General features: G+C 37.9%; 2 protein-coding genes across 3 annotated transcripts in view; one reads left to right on the top strand and one right to left on the bottom strand.

Moving 5' to 3' along the window:
- Positions 1–6012, top strand: part of LOC133871727 (pumilio homolog 6, chloroplastic-like) — a 31944-nt gene extending 25932 nt beyond the window's left edge. The window contains exons 8-11 of one of the 2 annotated variants that reach the window (XR_009900864.1): positions 653–847; positions 4001–4172; positions 5136–5255; positions 5581–6012. Coding sequence is in view for 1 of the 2 variants with exons in the window: in XM_062309140.1 (XP_062165124.1) it covers positions 653–847; positions 4001–4172; positions 5136–5158 (390 nt within the window). In the remaining variant the exon portion in view is untranslated. Of the gene's footprint in view, positions 1–652; positions 848–4000; positions 4173–5135; positions 5522–5580 lie in introns of those variants that run through there. The other variant, XM_062309140.1, reaches the window with a different exon arrangement.
- Positions 6013–6665: 653 nt separating this feature from the next.
- LOC133871867 (18S rRNA (guanine-N(7))-methyltransferase RID2) lies at positions 6666–17548 on the bottom strand. The gene is made up of 9 exons (XM_062309312.1): positions 17249–17548; positions 16949–17024; positions 15717–15800; positions 15549–15604; positions 14893–14949; positions 13731–13780; positions 13162–13314; positions 11856–11991; positions 6666–7254 (listed from the first exon to the last, which is right to left on the bottom strand). The coding sequence occupies exons 1-9, from the start codon at positions 17345–17347 to the stop codon at positions 7090–7092; spliced, it is 876 nt and encodes a 291-aa protein (XP_062165296.1). The 5' UTR covers positions 17348–17548; the 3' UTR covers positions 6666–7089.
- Between the last annotated feature and the right edge of the window lie 1167 nt (positions 17549–18715).

Raw genomic sequence — 18715 nt, 5'->3', positions numbered from 1 at the left:
AAAAAGAAATAAAATAGAGAAAAAGTTTTTGGTTCTGTCATACTTTTGAAGAATAAAATGAATTTTACTTGTGTTCTGTATTAATTGTTTTTTTCATCAAAAAGAGAAAAATGTGGATGTATGTGTATATGTTTATTTATGCATGTATGTACCTATTCAGGTATGTCTCTACTAATTTAAACATGCATACATGATGGCCAGGCAGCGCATTTGTTCTTGATAGAGAGCTAGAGAGTTTTGTTGCCCCTTGGTTGATAACGAAATGAGGAAATTCAAAATTGGGAAATAGGGAATAATGCTTGATATAAATGTACAGAAATATTATATTTGTTAAGCAGAAAGTACATGGATTCTGGATGCGGGAAAGTATACCAAACTGTCAATTTGAACTGGAATTAGTTCTCAAGTATATATGCATGTAGGTATGTTCTGTATGTAAGCACCTTTGTGTAATCATTGATATTCTTGTATTTGTTCAGTTATTCCTTATATTATGCATATGCAGTGAAAAATGCTTCTTACCCTTTGACTTTCTGGGATGTACTGTACTTTTCGAATTGTGTACCCAAAATTCTTTTCCTCCCTTTCTTCTAGTGTATTTACTCTGTCAATTGTTGGATGGTAATGCAATGCTTGTGTTGATTTATATCAGCATGTATTGGAGAGAGGAAAGCCTCAGGAAAGGTACCAGATTATAAGCAAGTTGTCAGGACATATTGTACATCTGAGCCAGCATAAATTTGCTTCAAACGTTGTTGAGAAATGTTTGGAGTATGGTGGGGCCACTGAACGAGAACTATTAATTGGAGAGGTTTTTGGGCATACGGAAGGAACTGATAATTTATTGGTAAGTTAAGTTAAAGCATGGGTTATATATGCTTATTATTCATTAGAATACTTGCCTGCCCTAACAAAGAAAAAGAAAAGAACAAGAAAAAGAAAAAAGAGAGCTAATATAGTTATTCTCCTGGGGTTATTCTAAGTAACAATATTCTAGAAGCTTTGGGAATTTTTTTTGAGTTCATAAGCATAAAATTTATTCCTATTTCTAGTTGCTATTGATTATGTTTCTTGAAGGTACACATTTCTTATATATTCTAGTGAGTCGTTTATTTGTTTATGTGCATAGGGGGTGGGGCCATTGGTGTTGGTCGTCTGCTGTTTTATTTTTATTTTTTTAGGTAGAGACCAAAACCTTTGAGCTCTCGGTAGCAAAAGGGGGTGTCTTCTACGTTTGGTTGAAGGAGACAAGTGGTTTCCTGTGTGGTGGTGTTGGGTAAGGTTAGTGTTGCTTGGCTGACGTCCACAGTGGAGGAGTTGGTTCATAATGCAAAGTTGTCCGAGTGTTTCAAATTGTCAAGGGATGGGAACAAAGCTGTCATAGACTAGAGATGCTCCAATAGTTTCAGTAGATATTTGGGGGTGGCGGTCGTAAAGGTTCCATTGTTATTTTGGAGGGGCAAGAAAGGAGGGGATGGAGAAGCTTTGATGCTGAACTGGTAAAGGTTGTGGCTTACTTCAAACTCTTTCACAGCAAGGGGAGCAGGTGGTGTGTTTTCTCGTCAGAACAATGGTGGTCCGCAGTCAACCATTGTGGGTGGCTCTTTGTCAGTCTCTATGGATAAGGCGTTGATAGGTGGCGGGAGGACCTAGGAGGTGTTAGGTAGGGTGGGACAATTGCAGGATGTCCACAATTGGTGGTAGTGATGGAGTTAGCTCCTTGTACCTTGTCCTGTAGGGAGGGTTGCCTCCGTAACTCAGGCTCAGAAGGTTGTTGCTCGAGGTGGTGAAGGTGGTGTTGCAGACATGTCCTTTCCCTATTTTCGTGCTGTAGTAGGCGATGAGGCTGTTCGAGGGGGGACATGGCGAGTGTCGGTGGGAACCTTTGAAATGTGAGAAGTTAGCTTGAGTATTTAAGAGGGGAAGTGGATTGGGCTCTTGCGTTAGTGGATGAAGGATTGAGTTCTATTGGGCTAGGAGAGTTAATTGTTGTGAACTAGGCCGATTATGTCTTGTCGAAGCCTATAGTGATGGTCCAACCTGTCTCGTCATTTCCTACTCAAAGCCCATGATTGAGAGGTGAATATTTTAGCTACGTTTTTTGATTTATTGTATTCTTTTAGATTTTGGGGCGGGGAGGTGAAGACAAGCTTTGCTGACCCCCTCCAAGAGGTGTTTGTTTGACATTAGATCATTCTATAACATCCTTGTCCCTCATGATGGTTCTCCCTTCTGTTTGAAGAGTATTTGGCGGAGTAAGGTTCCCTTAAGAGTAACGTTCTTTGCTTGGTTGGCCACCCTCGTGAAGATTCTCACTTTGGATAATCTCAGGAAGCGTGATGTCTTGGTGGTCAATTGTTGATGTATGTGTAAGAGGAGCATGGAGATTGTAGATCATTTTCTTCTCCACTGTGAGGTTGCTAGTGCTTTATGGAGTGTTATTTTCAGTTGTCTTGGCTATAAGGCTACACGAGTGGTAGATCTTTTTACTTGTTGGAGAGAGTTATATGGCAGTCCTTCGAGTGCAGCAGAGTGGAAGGTGGTGCTGTCTTGCCTTTTGTAGTGTCTTTGGAGGGAAAGGAAGAATAGAAGTTTTGAAGACCACGTGAGGACGGTGGAAGTCTTTTTTCTTCAATACTCTTTACCTCTGGGCAGCCACTTCAGAATTTCCTAATGTGCTTGATTTTCATGCTTTTATTATCTTTTTTCTCCTTTTAGTTAGGTGTCTCTCTTGTATACTTTGTGTACCGGATTGCACCTTTACGCTTTTAATGAATTTTTAACGGAGCGGTACATTGAACACCCACGACATCTCGACGAAATCAAAGAAAACTACAAGCAACTGCCTCACTACTCTTCCTGAAGTGAACTCTAGTTGCCCTTGCTCCGCTCATATACTAAAAAGAAACCCCGCTATACCATAAAAATGGATCTTCATCAAACTTCTTTATAATAAAATATCAAGATTCATAGTAGCAAATGCCCTTGATTCACGAGAACCAATCCAAGGTTTCAACCGCTTTACTACTCTCTAGACGGTTGAGATGATGAAATTAAGTTTAGATGTCTCTGTGTCATACCATGATAGTTATGGTACATCTGCAAGTATGTTTAAAGTTTTACGCTTTGTCAATTTCCTTTTAAGGTAAAATTGAAATGGAATGAGTATGGTATAATCATAGTTCTGGAGATCTTCCCCTCCTTAAAGATGTCTAGGTAGGAAAGAAACTAATCCTTCTCCACAAGTCCAAATGGCATACTCTGCAGAAGATTGTTTGTACGGTGTGAGCTTGATAAAGAAAGAAACTTCAAGGCTTTGTGGTCTGTCTTTAACGGTGGTGATGATAACTGTACTTCAAGTTGATGTTTGAGGTATTCTTGGGAAGTCTTTCATTAGATAGTACATACATCAAACCATAAAAAAGGTGTTATAATTTATTGTTTCCTCTTCATCATACAACTGTATGAGAAGTATGACTTTTTTTTTTTTTTATAAACTTTCTATCTGTAATTTATTTACCAACTGAACTTAGAGGTCATTCTAGTGCAGAACTGGATGTTTCATTCTTCCTCCTCTATGTGCCCTGAAGAAGTTATAATTTGCAATTAGGTTCTTTATCTTTTAAACTTTTATTCTTTTTTTTATTGAATAATTAACCCAGATTGCCCCAGCACTAATTGAGAGTCCTCTTAGACATTTATGTTTTGGGGCCAGAAATTAGTTTACTACATATCTCTTGAGGTTTCTATACATGTTCAATAATAAATTATAGACTGTACTGGATGATAATCGTGCCTCTTTGGTCAATGCTGCAAATCTTTGTTGCATAATCTGCATAAGGGTTGTTTATTTGGAGTGTAGTAGTTGAACAGTTATGGATAGTGTAGGGTTGTCATTTTGTTATATGAATTATTAGGATTGTTTTGAATTTGCTGTGATAGTAGTATGAAGTTTGTATTCTGCTTGCTTAATATACTATATTCTACTTCTTTCTTATAGATAATGATGAAGGACCAATTTGCAAATTACGTGGTCCAGAAGGTTCTTGAAATATGTTCTGATAATCAGCGAGCAATATTGCTTAGTTGTGTAAGAGTTCATGCACATGCTTTGAAGAAATACACTTACGGGAAACACATTGTGGCTCGATTTGAACAGCTATTTGGAGAAGGTGCGTACATGTAGATAAAAGAAAACTGCAATGCACTTCTTTTGTGGTGGTCTCTTTTGATACTCAAACCCATATGTTTGTGTGCCCACTAGCCAAATACTTGCTTTCTACCTTTCAGGTGTATCATCTTAACTGTCATTTACACCCGATCAAGTTGATTTCCCCTCATATCGTTTAACTTAATTTTGGGTTTGGTTTTCTTAAACACCATCTCCTTTTGATCACTGTTTCCACTTTCGATAGGAAAAAGCTTCTGAAACACTTTAGGCATAGGGGAATAGCAGTCACGGAAGACTACTAAAACAGTACATGCTGATGATCATAGATGGGTTATTATGCATTGCCATCAATCATGCTCGGTATTGGAGAAAAAAATTAAATCACGAACTAATCTGAGGGATCGAGTAGAGTGTTCTATACTGTTTTATAGAGTTTCATGAACACACTTGGTAGGAATTGGAAATTTGAGAGGAAATGTGTCTGAGAGGGAATACTTCTCTTTTACAAATGGAACTTACTGTACATAAATAACACGACTTTTATTTTGTGACAACTTTTGTTGGGAGAATGGGTGATTAGCCGAGTGATACAATCAACTAAAAGTGCTTGCCTTTATCTGATGAGCTTTGTTAATGCAATTAAAATCAATGGGCGAAGACAAAAACAAGAAAAGGTAAATTAGCAGTGTCTAAATGGCCATTAGCCAAAAAAAGGTCTCGAAGATTACATATATCTGTGGACTGTGGTTGTTCAAGTTTTGTGGGGAATAAAGTTTCAAAATTTGATATTTTTACTTGTTTGCCTTTCATTCCTTGTCTCTTCAATCTTGAGCCTCATGGTTGGTGGGATTATCTTGCAGGAGTCTGCTGAAAATTTTATCTGCAATTCTTTTTGGTTTATTTGAGCATTATTTCAGGGGCAGATCACGTTGCCTTGTTGTTTTGTTTTTCTATCCTCATGCAGAAAATCCTACGTCTGGATCCTGATGCAAAAACAGGGGGAATCATCCATGCCTCTGGTTGGTGATGCTATGGCCCATCTCGTACTTGCAATCAGTGAAAAGAAAGGAATAACATGAGACAGGTATATGCTTCTCAAGAAAGCCGTCCTCTGCTTCCATTTATGAAATTTGGTAGCCTCCACCCAAGGAAAGCTTCAACTAGTTAAATCATTAGCAAAAAGGGTTGATGTTGTAAAGTTAAAACTATAGATAAAAATATATGTATGTATATTTCAAGCAGAGTATGTTTTTATATGGTTACTGTAATAGGGTTGATTGGTTTAGATTCCAAGGATAATTATTTGGAAGGAGAACCTTCCTAATATGTAAAATTCTTTACTGGGTTTTATCTTGCGGTGTGTGTGCGCTTTCCAAAAGAACTTAATTGTGTTTTTTTTTTTTTTATAGGTTTTAAGGTGAGATTGCAGGTGATAGAGTTGATACTAGGATGGATTTTAGCAGTTGTGTAGGATGTCAAATTGCTGAGGGTGAAGAATATTCTCATGGGAATCACAACAAATGAATATAATCTTTGAAAACTACTACTTCTGGGTTGTCACCTCAAAATTTATCTTAAGGTTGTTTCTTTGGCCTGGGGAGATGGGTTTATTGCTTTGCTACAAGAGATGTGATCATGCTCTAGGCGTTCATATGCTGCTCTCTAATTTTTTGTGGTCTGGGTAACCGATTGAATGGCATTCCTTAAAAGCTTTGACTGCATGCAAAAAGAAAAGGGTTACTTTTTTCGGTTAATATTTTAAGGATGTTCCTGATCTAATCTAAAGGTGAGATTGCCAGCAAACTGTTGGGATTGAAATAATGACAAGAATTTCCTACAAACTAGTCTAATTAATTGCCAAATTGCCTTGCATGTGAAAGGCATATATACTTTTTAATATGCTTTTGCGTTCAAAATTGCAAAACATGGGAAATTATTACATAATCTCTATGACAAGCGCACCTTTTTACTTCTACTAATAAGTTCTTTAGTCCTTTCTGCAATTTTTGAGACTAAACATATCTCGCAACCGAAACGATTTTACAAAAGGTTTCAATCTCATATTTCACTGCAGTTTCTTGTTCTCAAATTATGTTTGAATTTGAGAGAATTTGGACAGTTAATTGTAAGAGACCGCTTATGAGATTTACCTAGCCGGACAAGTAGTTGGGCAATCCAATATATATTTTATTAAAGAGAAATGCTACAATTCCCACCCCAATCCCACCAACACTAAAGTGATTTTACTTTTTTATTTAATAAATCAATTTTCAACTTCTTACACTTAGGAGTGGTGGGATTGAGGTGGGATAGTGGTGGGAATTGTAGCATTTCCCTTTATTAAATGGGTCTATAAGTGATTTTTTACAATTACTTGCTTAAATTTGAACAACAAATAATTTAAGAGAATTCTAATTCATAACAAGAACATAAATTTCCTACAAACTAGCATCTTTGTTAGGAAAATATTTGATATCCAAACAAATAGAGCAAATAATCCTCAACCTTTAACCAGCTATCTCATAAAAACACATAGATGTTCTGTACAACAGCATCAACAAGCCATCAATCTAAACTTGTGATGTATTTCCAATCAAATTGAATAAAGAAAACCAAAAATTTCAATTGTTCTCTACCAAGTTGCTTAGGATCCTCACAATGGTAAATAATCTAAATAACCAACAGAACAATGTCTTGTCCCAAGTAGTCAGGGTTGACTTTGACTATAACAACAGTAGTCACCATTACCATTGGATTCCATGGTAATAAAAGCAGGCTACTAAAAGTTGAATCACAATGGACTTAAAAAGAACATTGAAGGGAACAGGCAACGAATGACTGCTCACTAGCCACTGTATATGGATGGAATTTGTTATATGCAAGCGCTGAAGACACAACCCCTGCTGCTGTTAAACAGATCAGAAGCGAGGCTTTCTTTTTCGAGCCGTGTATTTTGTATCCGGAGGCACATCATCTCCTCTTCTTCTCCTCTGTTCCTTCTTCCTCATTATCCATTCTCTTCCCCTTCCTTTCTTGCTTATTTTCTGCTTTTTCCTGGGCCTATGTCGGTCTGAGATGGAGACCTACGTGACAAAAGTTTATTCATTTATTCATTTCTTTATTGTAAGTAATGGAAATATCACTAAAAAGCACAAAATGAGCAAACCAAGTACACAAGAAGTTACAAGAGATATACCTAACTAGAAAGAGAATTAAGGTAAATTTTTTTTTTTTTTTGATAAGTAAATTAAGGTAAAAAAAAAATCATAAAAACTAAGCAAATTAAGATGGTTTAAAGCAACTGTCCAGCAGTAACGAGTTTTGAAAAAGAATGACTTTAGTTCCACCACTGTCCTTTCGCGGTCTTCAAAACTTCTCTACTTTCCTTTTCTTTCAAAGACACCACAAAAGGCAAAATAGAATCATCCACTGATGGGAGCCACTAGATAAACTCTAAGCGCTATGCCATGAAAGCATACTTAATGTGAGCAATACTATACAAATATGGGAAAGCTTCCTTAAGCTTACCAAACACCAGCTCGTCCCAGACTCTTAAATTAGCTTTCAAGGCCTTAAGTTTGTGAGCTAAAATGAAGCTTGAGGAGCCTTGAAAATGATAAGAAGACTACCATTGTTTCACCCTATTCACAAAGCCTTCAACTTTTAACCATAAATTCTCAAAATTTAAATATCTTCCGCCACCCTGGTCAAAAATCAAATTTGAGAACTCCACCAGAGCGGGACAAAAAATAGCTTCACTCGATCTTTCACTATGAAAATGAGTGACATTGAAGTCTCCCCCAATGCATTATGGCAAGTTCCACCAACTAAACAAGCCAACCAATTCCTCTCATAAATACCTTATCTCACAATCGGAATTAGGCTCATACACCCGCAAAAGCCCAAGAGAATCCATCTTTGACGCTTCTAAAAGAGCAGGCAACAGTAAACTCCCCAACACTCATTGATTTTCTCTACCACCCTCCTCCTATCCCAAATAAGCAAGATTCTACCGAAGGCCGCCCTAGAAGTTAAATAACACCCATCCACGTGTTGACATCCCCACAAACTACACAACACTAATACAAATGAGCTCCAATTTAGATTCCTGCAAACAAATAATATATGCCTTCCAGTGTTTGATCAAGTTTCTGACTCTAACGTGTTTGTCACCCTCATTCAACCCTCTCACATTCCATGATAACTTAGGCTTCATAAAGATCCAAGAATAGCCCCCATTAACTTTGCCTTGGCTAGAACTATCTCCTTTCGAATCATAGTTAATGGAATGAGATGATCTTTTTAATTCTCTATTTTCTTTGTTGACCAGTTTGGAACTAGAAGCTAACTCCTCTTGAGAGTAGCTCGCTTCGATGGCCGTTAGCAAGGCCATATGTTCCTCTTAGAAACACTCACACTATAACCTCACATGATGATAAATTTCCTTCATTTTCTTCAATACTCAAGATGAAGACTTTGCCCTTGCACATTTCTCATTCGAAAATTGGGGGTAGGAACTCAGCAAGATGGGCTCCTCCCCATAGAACACTTCCAAATCCAAACAAGGTGATATTACATTGACAAGATGACTGCTCCTATCCACACCACCCACGACACACCCTGTAACACTAATGTCTTACATTGGGAAGATGAGGAATAGCCCACATAGAGTGGGTGGTTTATAAAGATAGTCAAGAGTGCTAAATCCTACAATGCTTAGTTACTATGTGAAACTAGGCTTTATAAAGGATTATAGGGAAACTCTAAATTGACTAGCCCTTTGGGGGTGATAGCGTAAATGTGACTAGTGCTTTCCCTGAATTATTACAAATGGTATCAGAGCCACCTAGTTATGCCAGACTATATGGTACTGGAGCACCGCATGACATGACTTTGACGAAGACGTAAGGGGGTTTAAGGGAAGAGTTTGTAACATCCTTGTCCCATATTGGGAAGATGAGTAGCCCACAGAGTGAGTGGTTTATAAAGATAGTCATGAATGTTAAGTCCTACATTACTTAGTTACTAGGTGAAACTGGGCTTATAAAGGATTCTAGGGAAGCTTTAAATTGACGAGTCTTTCTGGGTTGATAGCGCAAATATGACCAATGTTTTTCCCTGAGCCATTACAAATGGTATCAGAGCCACTTAGTAATGCCAAATGGTATTGGAGCGTTGCATGATGTGGCCTTGATAAAGACGTTAGGATTTTTTTTTTTTTTAGGGGGTGGGGGGGGGGGGGGGGGGTTGTAACACCTAGTCCCACATTGAAAAAATGAGTAGCCCACATATAGTGGGTGGGCTATAACAATAGTTATGTGTTAAGTCCCACATTGCTTAGTTACTAGGTGAAACTGGGCTTTATAAAATATTCTAGGGAAACTCCAAATTAACTAGTCATTTTGGGGTGATACGCAGATGTGACTAGTGTTTTTCCCTGAGTCGTTACACATTCATCTCAAAGGATATAGCATCTTTCCCCTTATCAACACAAATACTCCCCACCCCGTCCAACGCAACTCCTTAGGGGGAGCATGGTAAAGAAGGATAAAATTTTGGCAAAGGAACCCACTTCCCCCATTTTACAACAATAGCCCACTCTGACTGATGAGGAGCTATGACGACTCCCAAAGAACTCATATTGAAGGCAGGGATCTTCTCAAACATTACAAAAGCTAACTTGGCCTTCAAACCATCAATTCTCAAACAAATAGAATTAACCACATAACCATTGCTAGAACCATCTTGCCGAAACAGGCACATCAACCCTCCTTACCTGTACACGTTGCCGCCAACATCCAAATCGAAGAGTCCAGTATCGAGAGAAACCAATGTAGCCTCATTACTGGCAAAATCTAGAAGGGCGCGAGATAGGTGTTACGACTAGACACCCAGAGGCTCCACCGTGTATGGATGGACTCCGTTGAGCATAACTCATTGCATGCACCCTTCAAAAGGTTTTGAGCATCTTCCGCACCGCCATTCATGAAATTGAGGATTGTTGGCAAAACCACCAACGAACCGCTGAGCTGAGTAGAGCAAGCGGCCGCTTGACCCACTTCCGCACTCAAGCCTTTACCCGAAGAAGAGGCCCTCCCCAACCCATGTCTTCATCACCCAATTAAACGTGGGCTTAAGTTGATCCAAGTGTTTCACTTGACTTGGGTACAAGCCTTTCTTACTTTTAATTGCATGATGGGCTTTGTTCTATGTATTCGGTTTTGGACAATGGCATATCAGTTTAAAGCGGCTTGGGCCCATGCTGAGTGACTGGGTTCTCTGTTACAATTTTGGCCTGTTCCAATTGACTTTACTCCTCCGAATCAATTGGATTTTTTTTTATTCAATTGATTCCTCCAAATCAATTGAAATTAGACCCACATCCACTTTTGCTAGAACCCAATCCACTTCCCCTATCAGATCATCCATCTATCTTCTCAAATTTTGTAGGGCCCCACTAACACTTGTCACATCATTCCCTCGTATTGACACATCTCTTGTTGTAGTGCGAAAGCAAGCACCAATTGTTTTTGCAGTCCTTCCTTGAACATTGTTTTTCCTGACTTGAGGTACAGTTGCAACAGTCCTGGCATGGCCCTCCTTGTGGGATGAAGAGCTCGTTGTACTATGTCTCTAAGTAACTAGGACCACCGTAGACCGCTTCCTCCCAGCAGTCTCTGCAAGAACTCATTCCATCGTCACCCTCGGCATCGATGGTCCCACTTCCATTTGCCCCGCCCTACCCAATACCTCTGCATAGGTCCTACCTCCAACACCTTTCTCCCGCGTCTTTTCCATTGACACCAAAGGAAATCCACCCACGACGTTCAACTGCAAACCACCAATGGGCTGGCGTGGGAACATATCAACAAAAGCCACCACCTTTCTCAGCTTAGTGGCACAACTTCTCCAACCCCTCTATGCCCCTCCGAGATTGCAATGAAACCTCAGTCCACCACCCCTATACTCTGCCACCACCAAATATCGGCCAGACCTATCAAAGCATCTCTATGGTATGAAAGCCTTGCTCCCAACCCACGACAATTTAATAAACTTGGTCAACTCTTCTCTCTTGGACCAACGTATCCATCGTGGTCAACAGCCATGCAACACTCACCTTACCCAAATACATTGCTCGAGATACCCCTCGGCTCCTTTCAACAAAATGCAAAATTGATACCCCTTCAGCAACTGGAGGCTCAGCTAGTACATAAAACCAACTCAAGAAACCTATCACAGACAACCAAAAACCATGGACTACAACCACCTAGCATCTGAGGAAAGACATAGAACAAGAAAGACGTCAACGGGTGTGCCAACGAGAAAGAGAGGGAGGAACCATCTCATATATATATGTACAGCCTAAATGAAGCCAATATATATGTACAGCCTAAATGAAGCCAATAATCAGTGAAAAATCAATCGTAAAGTAAATAGATAAAATGCTTATAAAAATTTATTAAAATGAACAAAAAACAATTGTAAAATTAGGATATCTAGAGAGAGAGATCAGATTTATGAACCACTTTGAGAAGACCGGACCAAATGACATCTCGTCCCCACTAAAATAAGGTGTGGACGATGAGGTCATGGGTCAATCCCATGCATTGAGTTGTATTTGCCTGTTAAAAAAGTCCCCTAAAACAGAATCATAAGTTAGTAAAAGTGCGTCATGAGAACTCACCGTATGATTTTCTTCATCACCACTACTCTCATCTTCAGAGCAACTCTCCTCATCTTCACCTTTTCCCTTCGGTACAGATGTGCTTATGGATGGTGGACCACACGTAAGGACAAGGTATTCTTTTCTACTCTTAGAACTGTTATAAGACAACCGCCCTCAAGTTAGTGAACCATCGAAGATTCCAAGAGAAAAAATGCTACAAGGATGAATTTGAGATGTTTTATTTTAATTTTTCAAGTGAATTTAGCACCTGAAAATTCCTATCCCAAAGAAATGCTAGTCATTGTATGTTATAGCCAGTCATTCAATTTTCTTGACCTTTGTTCAAAAGTAATACGTTAATGGTTAAGAAACAGGGCATTATGTGAGAATACAAACATAAAATACTTCAGAATTATCTTTGCAGTGGAGAATAAACTGCCACCCACATAACACCATATTCAACTAAAAAAGATGGCACACTCCTGGGATGTCATGTCACCAACAAGTCAAAAATCAACTGGTTCAGAAGTTGCTAAGTTTTCATATGGCTGTGCCTTTTGAGTTGGCCCCATAATGCCCTGTGTATGCCATAATAGGAAACACTTGGCAATTATAATATCATTAGGCAGTATTTCCTACTTATATGCCAAATAGACAAGGATTGGAGCAAAGACAACAATCAAAATACATATATGTACTTAGATCCCATTGAGCTTCATAATATTCTCTTCAATCACTCAGCCAGGGCATGTCACACGTTACCAAGAGAAGTATAGAAAATGATCTCTATTGAATAAATGTAAATTAGATGGTCTCGTGAAATATATAAGAAAAATATCCAATTCATGAGGATTAACAAAAAAAATAGACAACATTCAGCTGGTCTCCTTCGAAGCTATTGCCATACCATGACTAGATCTTAAGACATCCTATACCTGCTGAGAACGCTTGCATGCACATTATTTATTACTTCAAATAGAATGAGGAATTCCTAACTCTAACGTACAAAGTGAATGTGGATGTAAACTCAGAGCTCTCAAATGCGTGGATGCTTTTGTCACTGTTTGTGGGTCCCATGTGATCTGTTTGTGTGCATCTCATCATAAGAGAGAATTTTATGACAAGAATAAACAAGCATATAATAGAGAATTTTTTGATAAGTTTTAAAATATTTAAATGTAATGATACATATAATAGAGAATTAAAAATAAAAATCCTTAAACTAGAGCCTTCAAGTAACCCACCTGAGATGTTATGAACAGACACAATTTTCACGTGCAAGAATACCCTATTGTAAGATTGCCCTAATAGATTCATTGCATACCTGTGTGGGAAATCAACAACCACACCTCCAGCAAATCCAGCACGCATTGCAAAACTCAATATCAATTCACGCTGGGCTAGATTTTCAGGATACACTTGAAGTACTGCTCTAGCTCCCCTGGCTAAGCATCTGTATAATGATCCAAAGAAAGCCCTAAAGAAAAGATTGAACCAAACACATCAATACTGCAGCAAAAGAAACATCACAGCATCAAGCATGCTTAGTCTCATAAAGGGGGGAGAGAGAGAGAGAGAGAGAGAGAGAGAGAGAGAGAGAGAGAAAGAGAGAATCCCTCAAAAGATAAAGAGAAATGCTAGAGATACCAAATTTTTTACCAAGATATGGGTACCAAGATAATGTGGAGCTTATTCATTAGTACCCGTAGCATTTATTTTTATTAATTGTTTTCATCATCTCCAATGAATAAGCTCCACATCATCTTGGTACCCATTTCTTGGTAAAAAAAAATGTGTACCCCTAGCATTTCTCAAAGGAAAATGAGAGCACTTTCGTTGTAATTCTAGCACATCATTTTACGATAAGAGTGATGGATAAGAATGGGGACATACTTCAATCTTAATCGTGGATCATGAGAGGACTTGTCAGCATTGCATAACCACTGCATTGCCAAATCAAAACAAGGAAAAAAATGAGCAACATGCATCCAGTGGATTTTTAAAAGCATTTTGTATTTCAATGGAGAATCAGTAATCCCTAAAGAAACTATCTCCAAAAAAAAACCCAAAAGCAGCAAAGATTATGGATATGAATGTACAATGACCAAGCCAGATTGGTGGGCTTTAAGGCTCTCACAAGAGTACATTAAATTTGCATAGGAGGTTATATTAAAACAAATATAAACATGAGCAGATAGTTGTCAACACAGGAAGATGCACAAAGCAATGAGATGCAGAATGCATCCCAGCAGAAAATGGGACGATGGACTAAATCAATGTCATAAATCCAAACAGTTTCAGAAACAATCTCACATCAAAGAGACATCTTAAGTTGAAAAACCCAGGCTCCCTTTCTCCATATTCTTTTCACTGTTCTAAAATTGGGAACTCAAGCAACCTGAGAATATTTCCCTTGTGCAAAAGACCCATAGAGCATCTTTTTCAGTCACAACAGGTGTGACAGAAACATATTTGATACCCATACCCACGCCATGTGAGTTTGTCATTGTTACTTAACATATTTAGAAGAGTCTACGTATCTTCGCTGCCGTACAATCATATTTAGACTAAGTTAACATCCCATATAAAGGTTAATATTTAAAACATGAACATGCAGCAAGAGTGCCAATTTAATTAATCACTTCACAAAATTTTGTCTAGGCCCAGAATTGCCACCCCTGTCCTAATAGTGTGGTCCCTCCCATCAAAGAATCCTCTCTAGTACATAAATCAAGTTAAAAATAAACGTCTCGGGATGTCAAGCTTCACAGTATTAGATATATGAGTAACAAAAGGCTAATCAAGCTCAGGAAAAAAAAAAAAAAAAAGCACAGTTAATTCAGATACAGAAAATCTGCATAGTCATTGGGTATGAAACTTGGGGATACAGACTAAGCAGAGGTAGAAAATAGCTTCACCAAACAATATATTGATCTGCAAGTTACAAGCAAGGGTTCATCATATACAGCAAGTGCTAACACACAACACATCTTTGAAAACATAGCAAGCAAAAAAACTCATTTCAACAAATATTAATTGAAACAAGAAGGTAAACCTGAACAGCAGAGATACTAATGGCCCCATCTATAACCCCAGGACGAAGTCCTAAGCCCTGAAACAAAATTGAAAACATACACTGTGATAACTTTCAAGTTGAGTTAAAGTAAAGCAATTATTCAAGTTGACTTGCACACATCCTTTTCCTTTGGTGTAAGGTTAAACAGCCTGCATCATCAGTAGGAGATAAGATGAAGCACTTATGATAACAGTATGGTAACAAGAACCAACAGCCAATGGAAGTAGGACTAATCCTGAAGGTAAGGAAACTTTTGAACAAAGGTAGTGAGGAAATTCCACAATAAAACCAACCAGAGCATCAAAATTGCAATAATGGTCTCAAGAAATTATATTGATATAATTGAATTCAGAAAAGAAAATGCAAGAGAAAGAATGCAACTTGAATTAATATTTTTTCCAAGAATATAATAGTTTCTTGGCCAAAATTGAAACTGCACATAAAATTCAGGCAAATACTTTTCTACAATTCTCCACTTTACTTTGATAAAATCACTTGCTAACATGCAAGCAACAGGGAAAAAAAATACACAGAAAATTGAAATAACACGTATGAACCTAATCTATGAGGCATGATCTATTATTTTACCCACCCTAGCAAGACAAGTGTAGAAAGCTCAAAACTTAGGCGGATACCTGACCCATGTCACCAAGTAGAAGGTCACCCTCAGCCTCCCGCTCTAATGCAACATCTAGATTTAAGAAAAATTAAATTAAATTAAACAGGAAAAGAAAGTGGAATGGAGAACAACAGAGAGGGAGGGAGGGAGGGTTCAGCTTCAATCAAACCCAAAATTTACATACTAAGCATTGACTGCGAAATATCTAAGCCAATCCATTGGTGTCCATTCTCTGAAAGAGTCTCCCCACTAAGTCCTGATCCACAACCTATAGAAAACGACAATTTTCAAAGTTAAATTGCTCATGTTTATTTAGCCTCTCATTGAATTCTAAAGACAACATGGCAAGGCTCATAAAACCATCAAGAACGTTGACGAAATCAAGCAATATTAGCAGCTAACAATTTGAAAGCTCAACAGTCAAGCTCCTAAATTATAATCCATGGAAACAAACATAAAAAGGTTTTTTTTTTAATAAGGTAGATGATCCGCTTTCAAAGTAAAGAGATCATGCAGAGCCCTTTTAAAATTTGTATTAAAACTCCATCCAGCATAATGTAGGGGGGTGAAAAAAAAAACATATAAGGTAGAGTCCTAATTCTTCACCCTTTTGATAGCTGAGAAGAATGATGATACAAACAATCAAATAGCTAAACCTGGTAAAACTAAGTACACCAATGAGTTGAGTTCCTGGAAACTACGTAAAGCTAGAAATAATCCGAGTACTCAATCCGCACACTAGATACAGCACTTCATGAGCAACACATTCATTTCCTTCAATCATATCTAATTACCTGATCCTCATTCTTTTAATATAGTCCACCAAAATATATGAACAACGGCATCAATACCATTTTCCCCTTCTTTTTTTTTTTTATTTGTTCATTAGTAAATCAATCTCATTAAAAGTATGGAGGCGTGCAACCCTAATACACAAGTATTATATAAGAGAAACCCCCTATAAACGAGAAAAATTTTTAAAAAAAAAAAAAAAAAAAAAAAATTGGACTATTATACGCATCCATATATAAAGAGATTTGAACATGACATTCTTTAGTTCTTCCACCGAAGTCTTGCAATTTTCAAAGCTCCTAGCATTCCACTCTCTCCATCTGCACCATATTAAGCACAATGGTTCCATTCTCCAAGCTACTAAAATGTTACAACTTCCTAACTATCCTCTCCAACATGCCAACAACTCTATTGCCTTCTAAGCATGACTCAATCTATACCAAAGAGGCGGAAAATTGAAGCCCATAATTTTCTTGCCACCTCACAGTGAAGAAGAAGAAGATTTAGGGACTTCCCATTTTCCCATTTGAAGTAGTGATCATCAAACCAAACACCATTTATATTTACAAACACACACTCATATATGCATCGGTGCGTGTGTAGAGAGAGAGAGAGCAAATATACCAATGTCAAGGAGCAATCTGGGTACATCATCATCAGGCAAAGCAAGAAGCTCCAGTGCTCTCCCTGACAGCTTCGCCTGTTTTAACATCACTCATAATAACATCATTAAATATCAACACAAACCCAATTCCCCAAATTCAGCAAAACACACTCACGTCCCACTCCTTTGTCAATATTTAGAAACCAAACCCAAAACAACGCACAATACGTAGTTCAAAGACTTATCTTATCTACTTACTTAATTATCATTTTCTATGATTTTCTTAGGAACCAAACAGAGCGGGAAGAGAAATAGGGTACCTGAATTTCGATGATCCGAGAGGAGGAGGTGTACTTTCGAGCCTCAGAATCGTCGTAGAATATCTCAGGTGGCGCTTGCAGCTCAGGCCTCGACGACATGACCACCGAGAGACTCTGAAAGTGAGAGATTAAACCCTAAAAACCGTAGATAGTGACGAGAAGCGTTTGGAGCAGCTGAGGATGAGACTGGAACGCTAAAGAAACCCTAAACCCTACTACCCACGCACGAAACACCTGTTCCCAAACACTGGTTCTGGACCGTGTTACCAGGTTTCAACTTTCTCACCAATAAGCCTCTAATATGTTAATTTATTAATTTTGTATTGAAATTCATATAAATATTTGAAATAAGATTGTAATGATAGCAAAATCAAATATTTTTGGATGAAGAACCTAAAACTATAAGTCATAGGATTTATGTTTTCTAGAATACAATTTAACTCTTGTTGATTAGCCTTCATACTTGGAATAAGAATTTTTTTTTTTTTTTTTTTTTTTTTTTTTTTTTTTTTTTATTTCAAATGAAATTGATAGTATTTATTTAAAAGTTAGGATTTAAGTTGTTAGTACATCTAATAGTGTACATGATATCACATTAGTTATAAAAGACGTACTAAAATTAACATCGTGTACACCGTTAAATGTATCAACTTAAAATCTTGATTATAAAATGAATATTATCAATTTTAAATGAAATAGAAAGGATCTTTATTCTCCATTCTTTGCCACTTTGTCTCTCCACTCTCTAATCATCACTGTTAGGAATAATGCTACTCGGCCCGGCCCATTATAAAGATTACGAGTCCCTGAGTCCACATTGGCTCACTAGCGATTGCGAGCTCGTAATCCACCAAGTACGAGCTCGCGGGTATAAATTTGGATATCCTAGAGTTCCGAGAAGGTTTCGCCTCGGGAATTGACATAGCTCGTACCTAGTTCCTGAAAATCTGAGACCAAAATTAATTTTGGATTTGTCACCTAGAATCTTGTTTTGAGATAAGAAAGGAAAGAGTCTTAAGATAAGTAAGAAAATAGTCATAGTTTGGGAAGGTAGAGGATTCAAAGTATAGGCCAAACTCTGACGGCGCTCCTAAGTCAAGAGAGGAGCACAGAATCGTAATGTAGTTTGGCTTCACTTCTCAACCTATAAATAAACCCTTACACATAAGTATAAATCTAATACTTAATTATCGTACTTGATCATTACTTTCCCTTAGAAACTTACTTAGGAATCAGAGTGAAATTCGCTGGCAACTCCGGTGCGTTCTCTTCGGCAACTCTAATGTATTCTCTTGACGATGTTGATTATTTTTACAGTAAAATGGGAATCCTTGGAACGTAAAGATTATCGGTGATCGCTAGCTCACGCCATATCGAAAATCGTACTAACATTCACTCTCACCATTGGTTGCTAATCACTTGTTGGCATTTCACTCACTCTTTCCACCCAAAATCCTAAGTTGCTCT

The sequence above is a fragment of the Alnus glutinosa genome, chromosome 6 (genome assembly GCF_958979055.1).
Source record: "Alnus glutinosa chromosome 6, dhAlnGlut1.1, whole genome shotgun sequence".
In the NCBI taxonomy this organism is placed as follows: Eukaryota; Viridiplantae; Streptophyta; class Magnoliopsida; order Fagales; family Betulaceae; genus Alnus; species Alnus glutinosa.
Note: the sequence above shows the minus strand (reverse complement) of the source record. Positions and strands in the feature narration are given on the sequence as shown.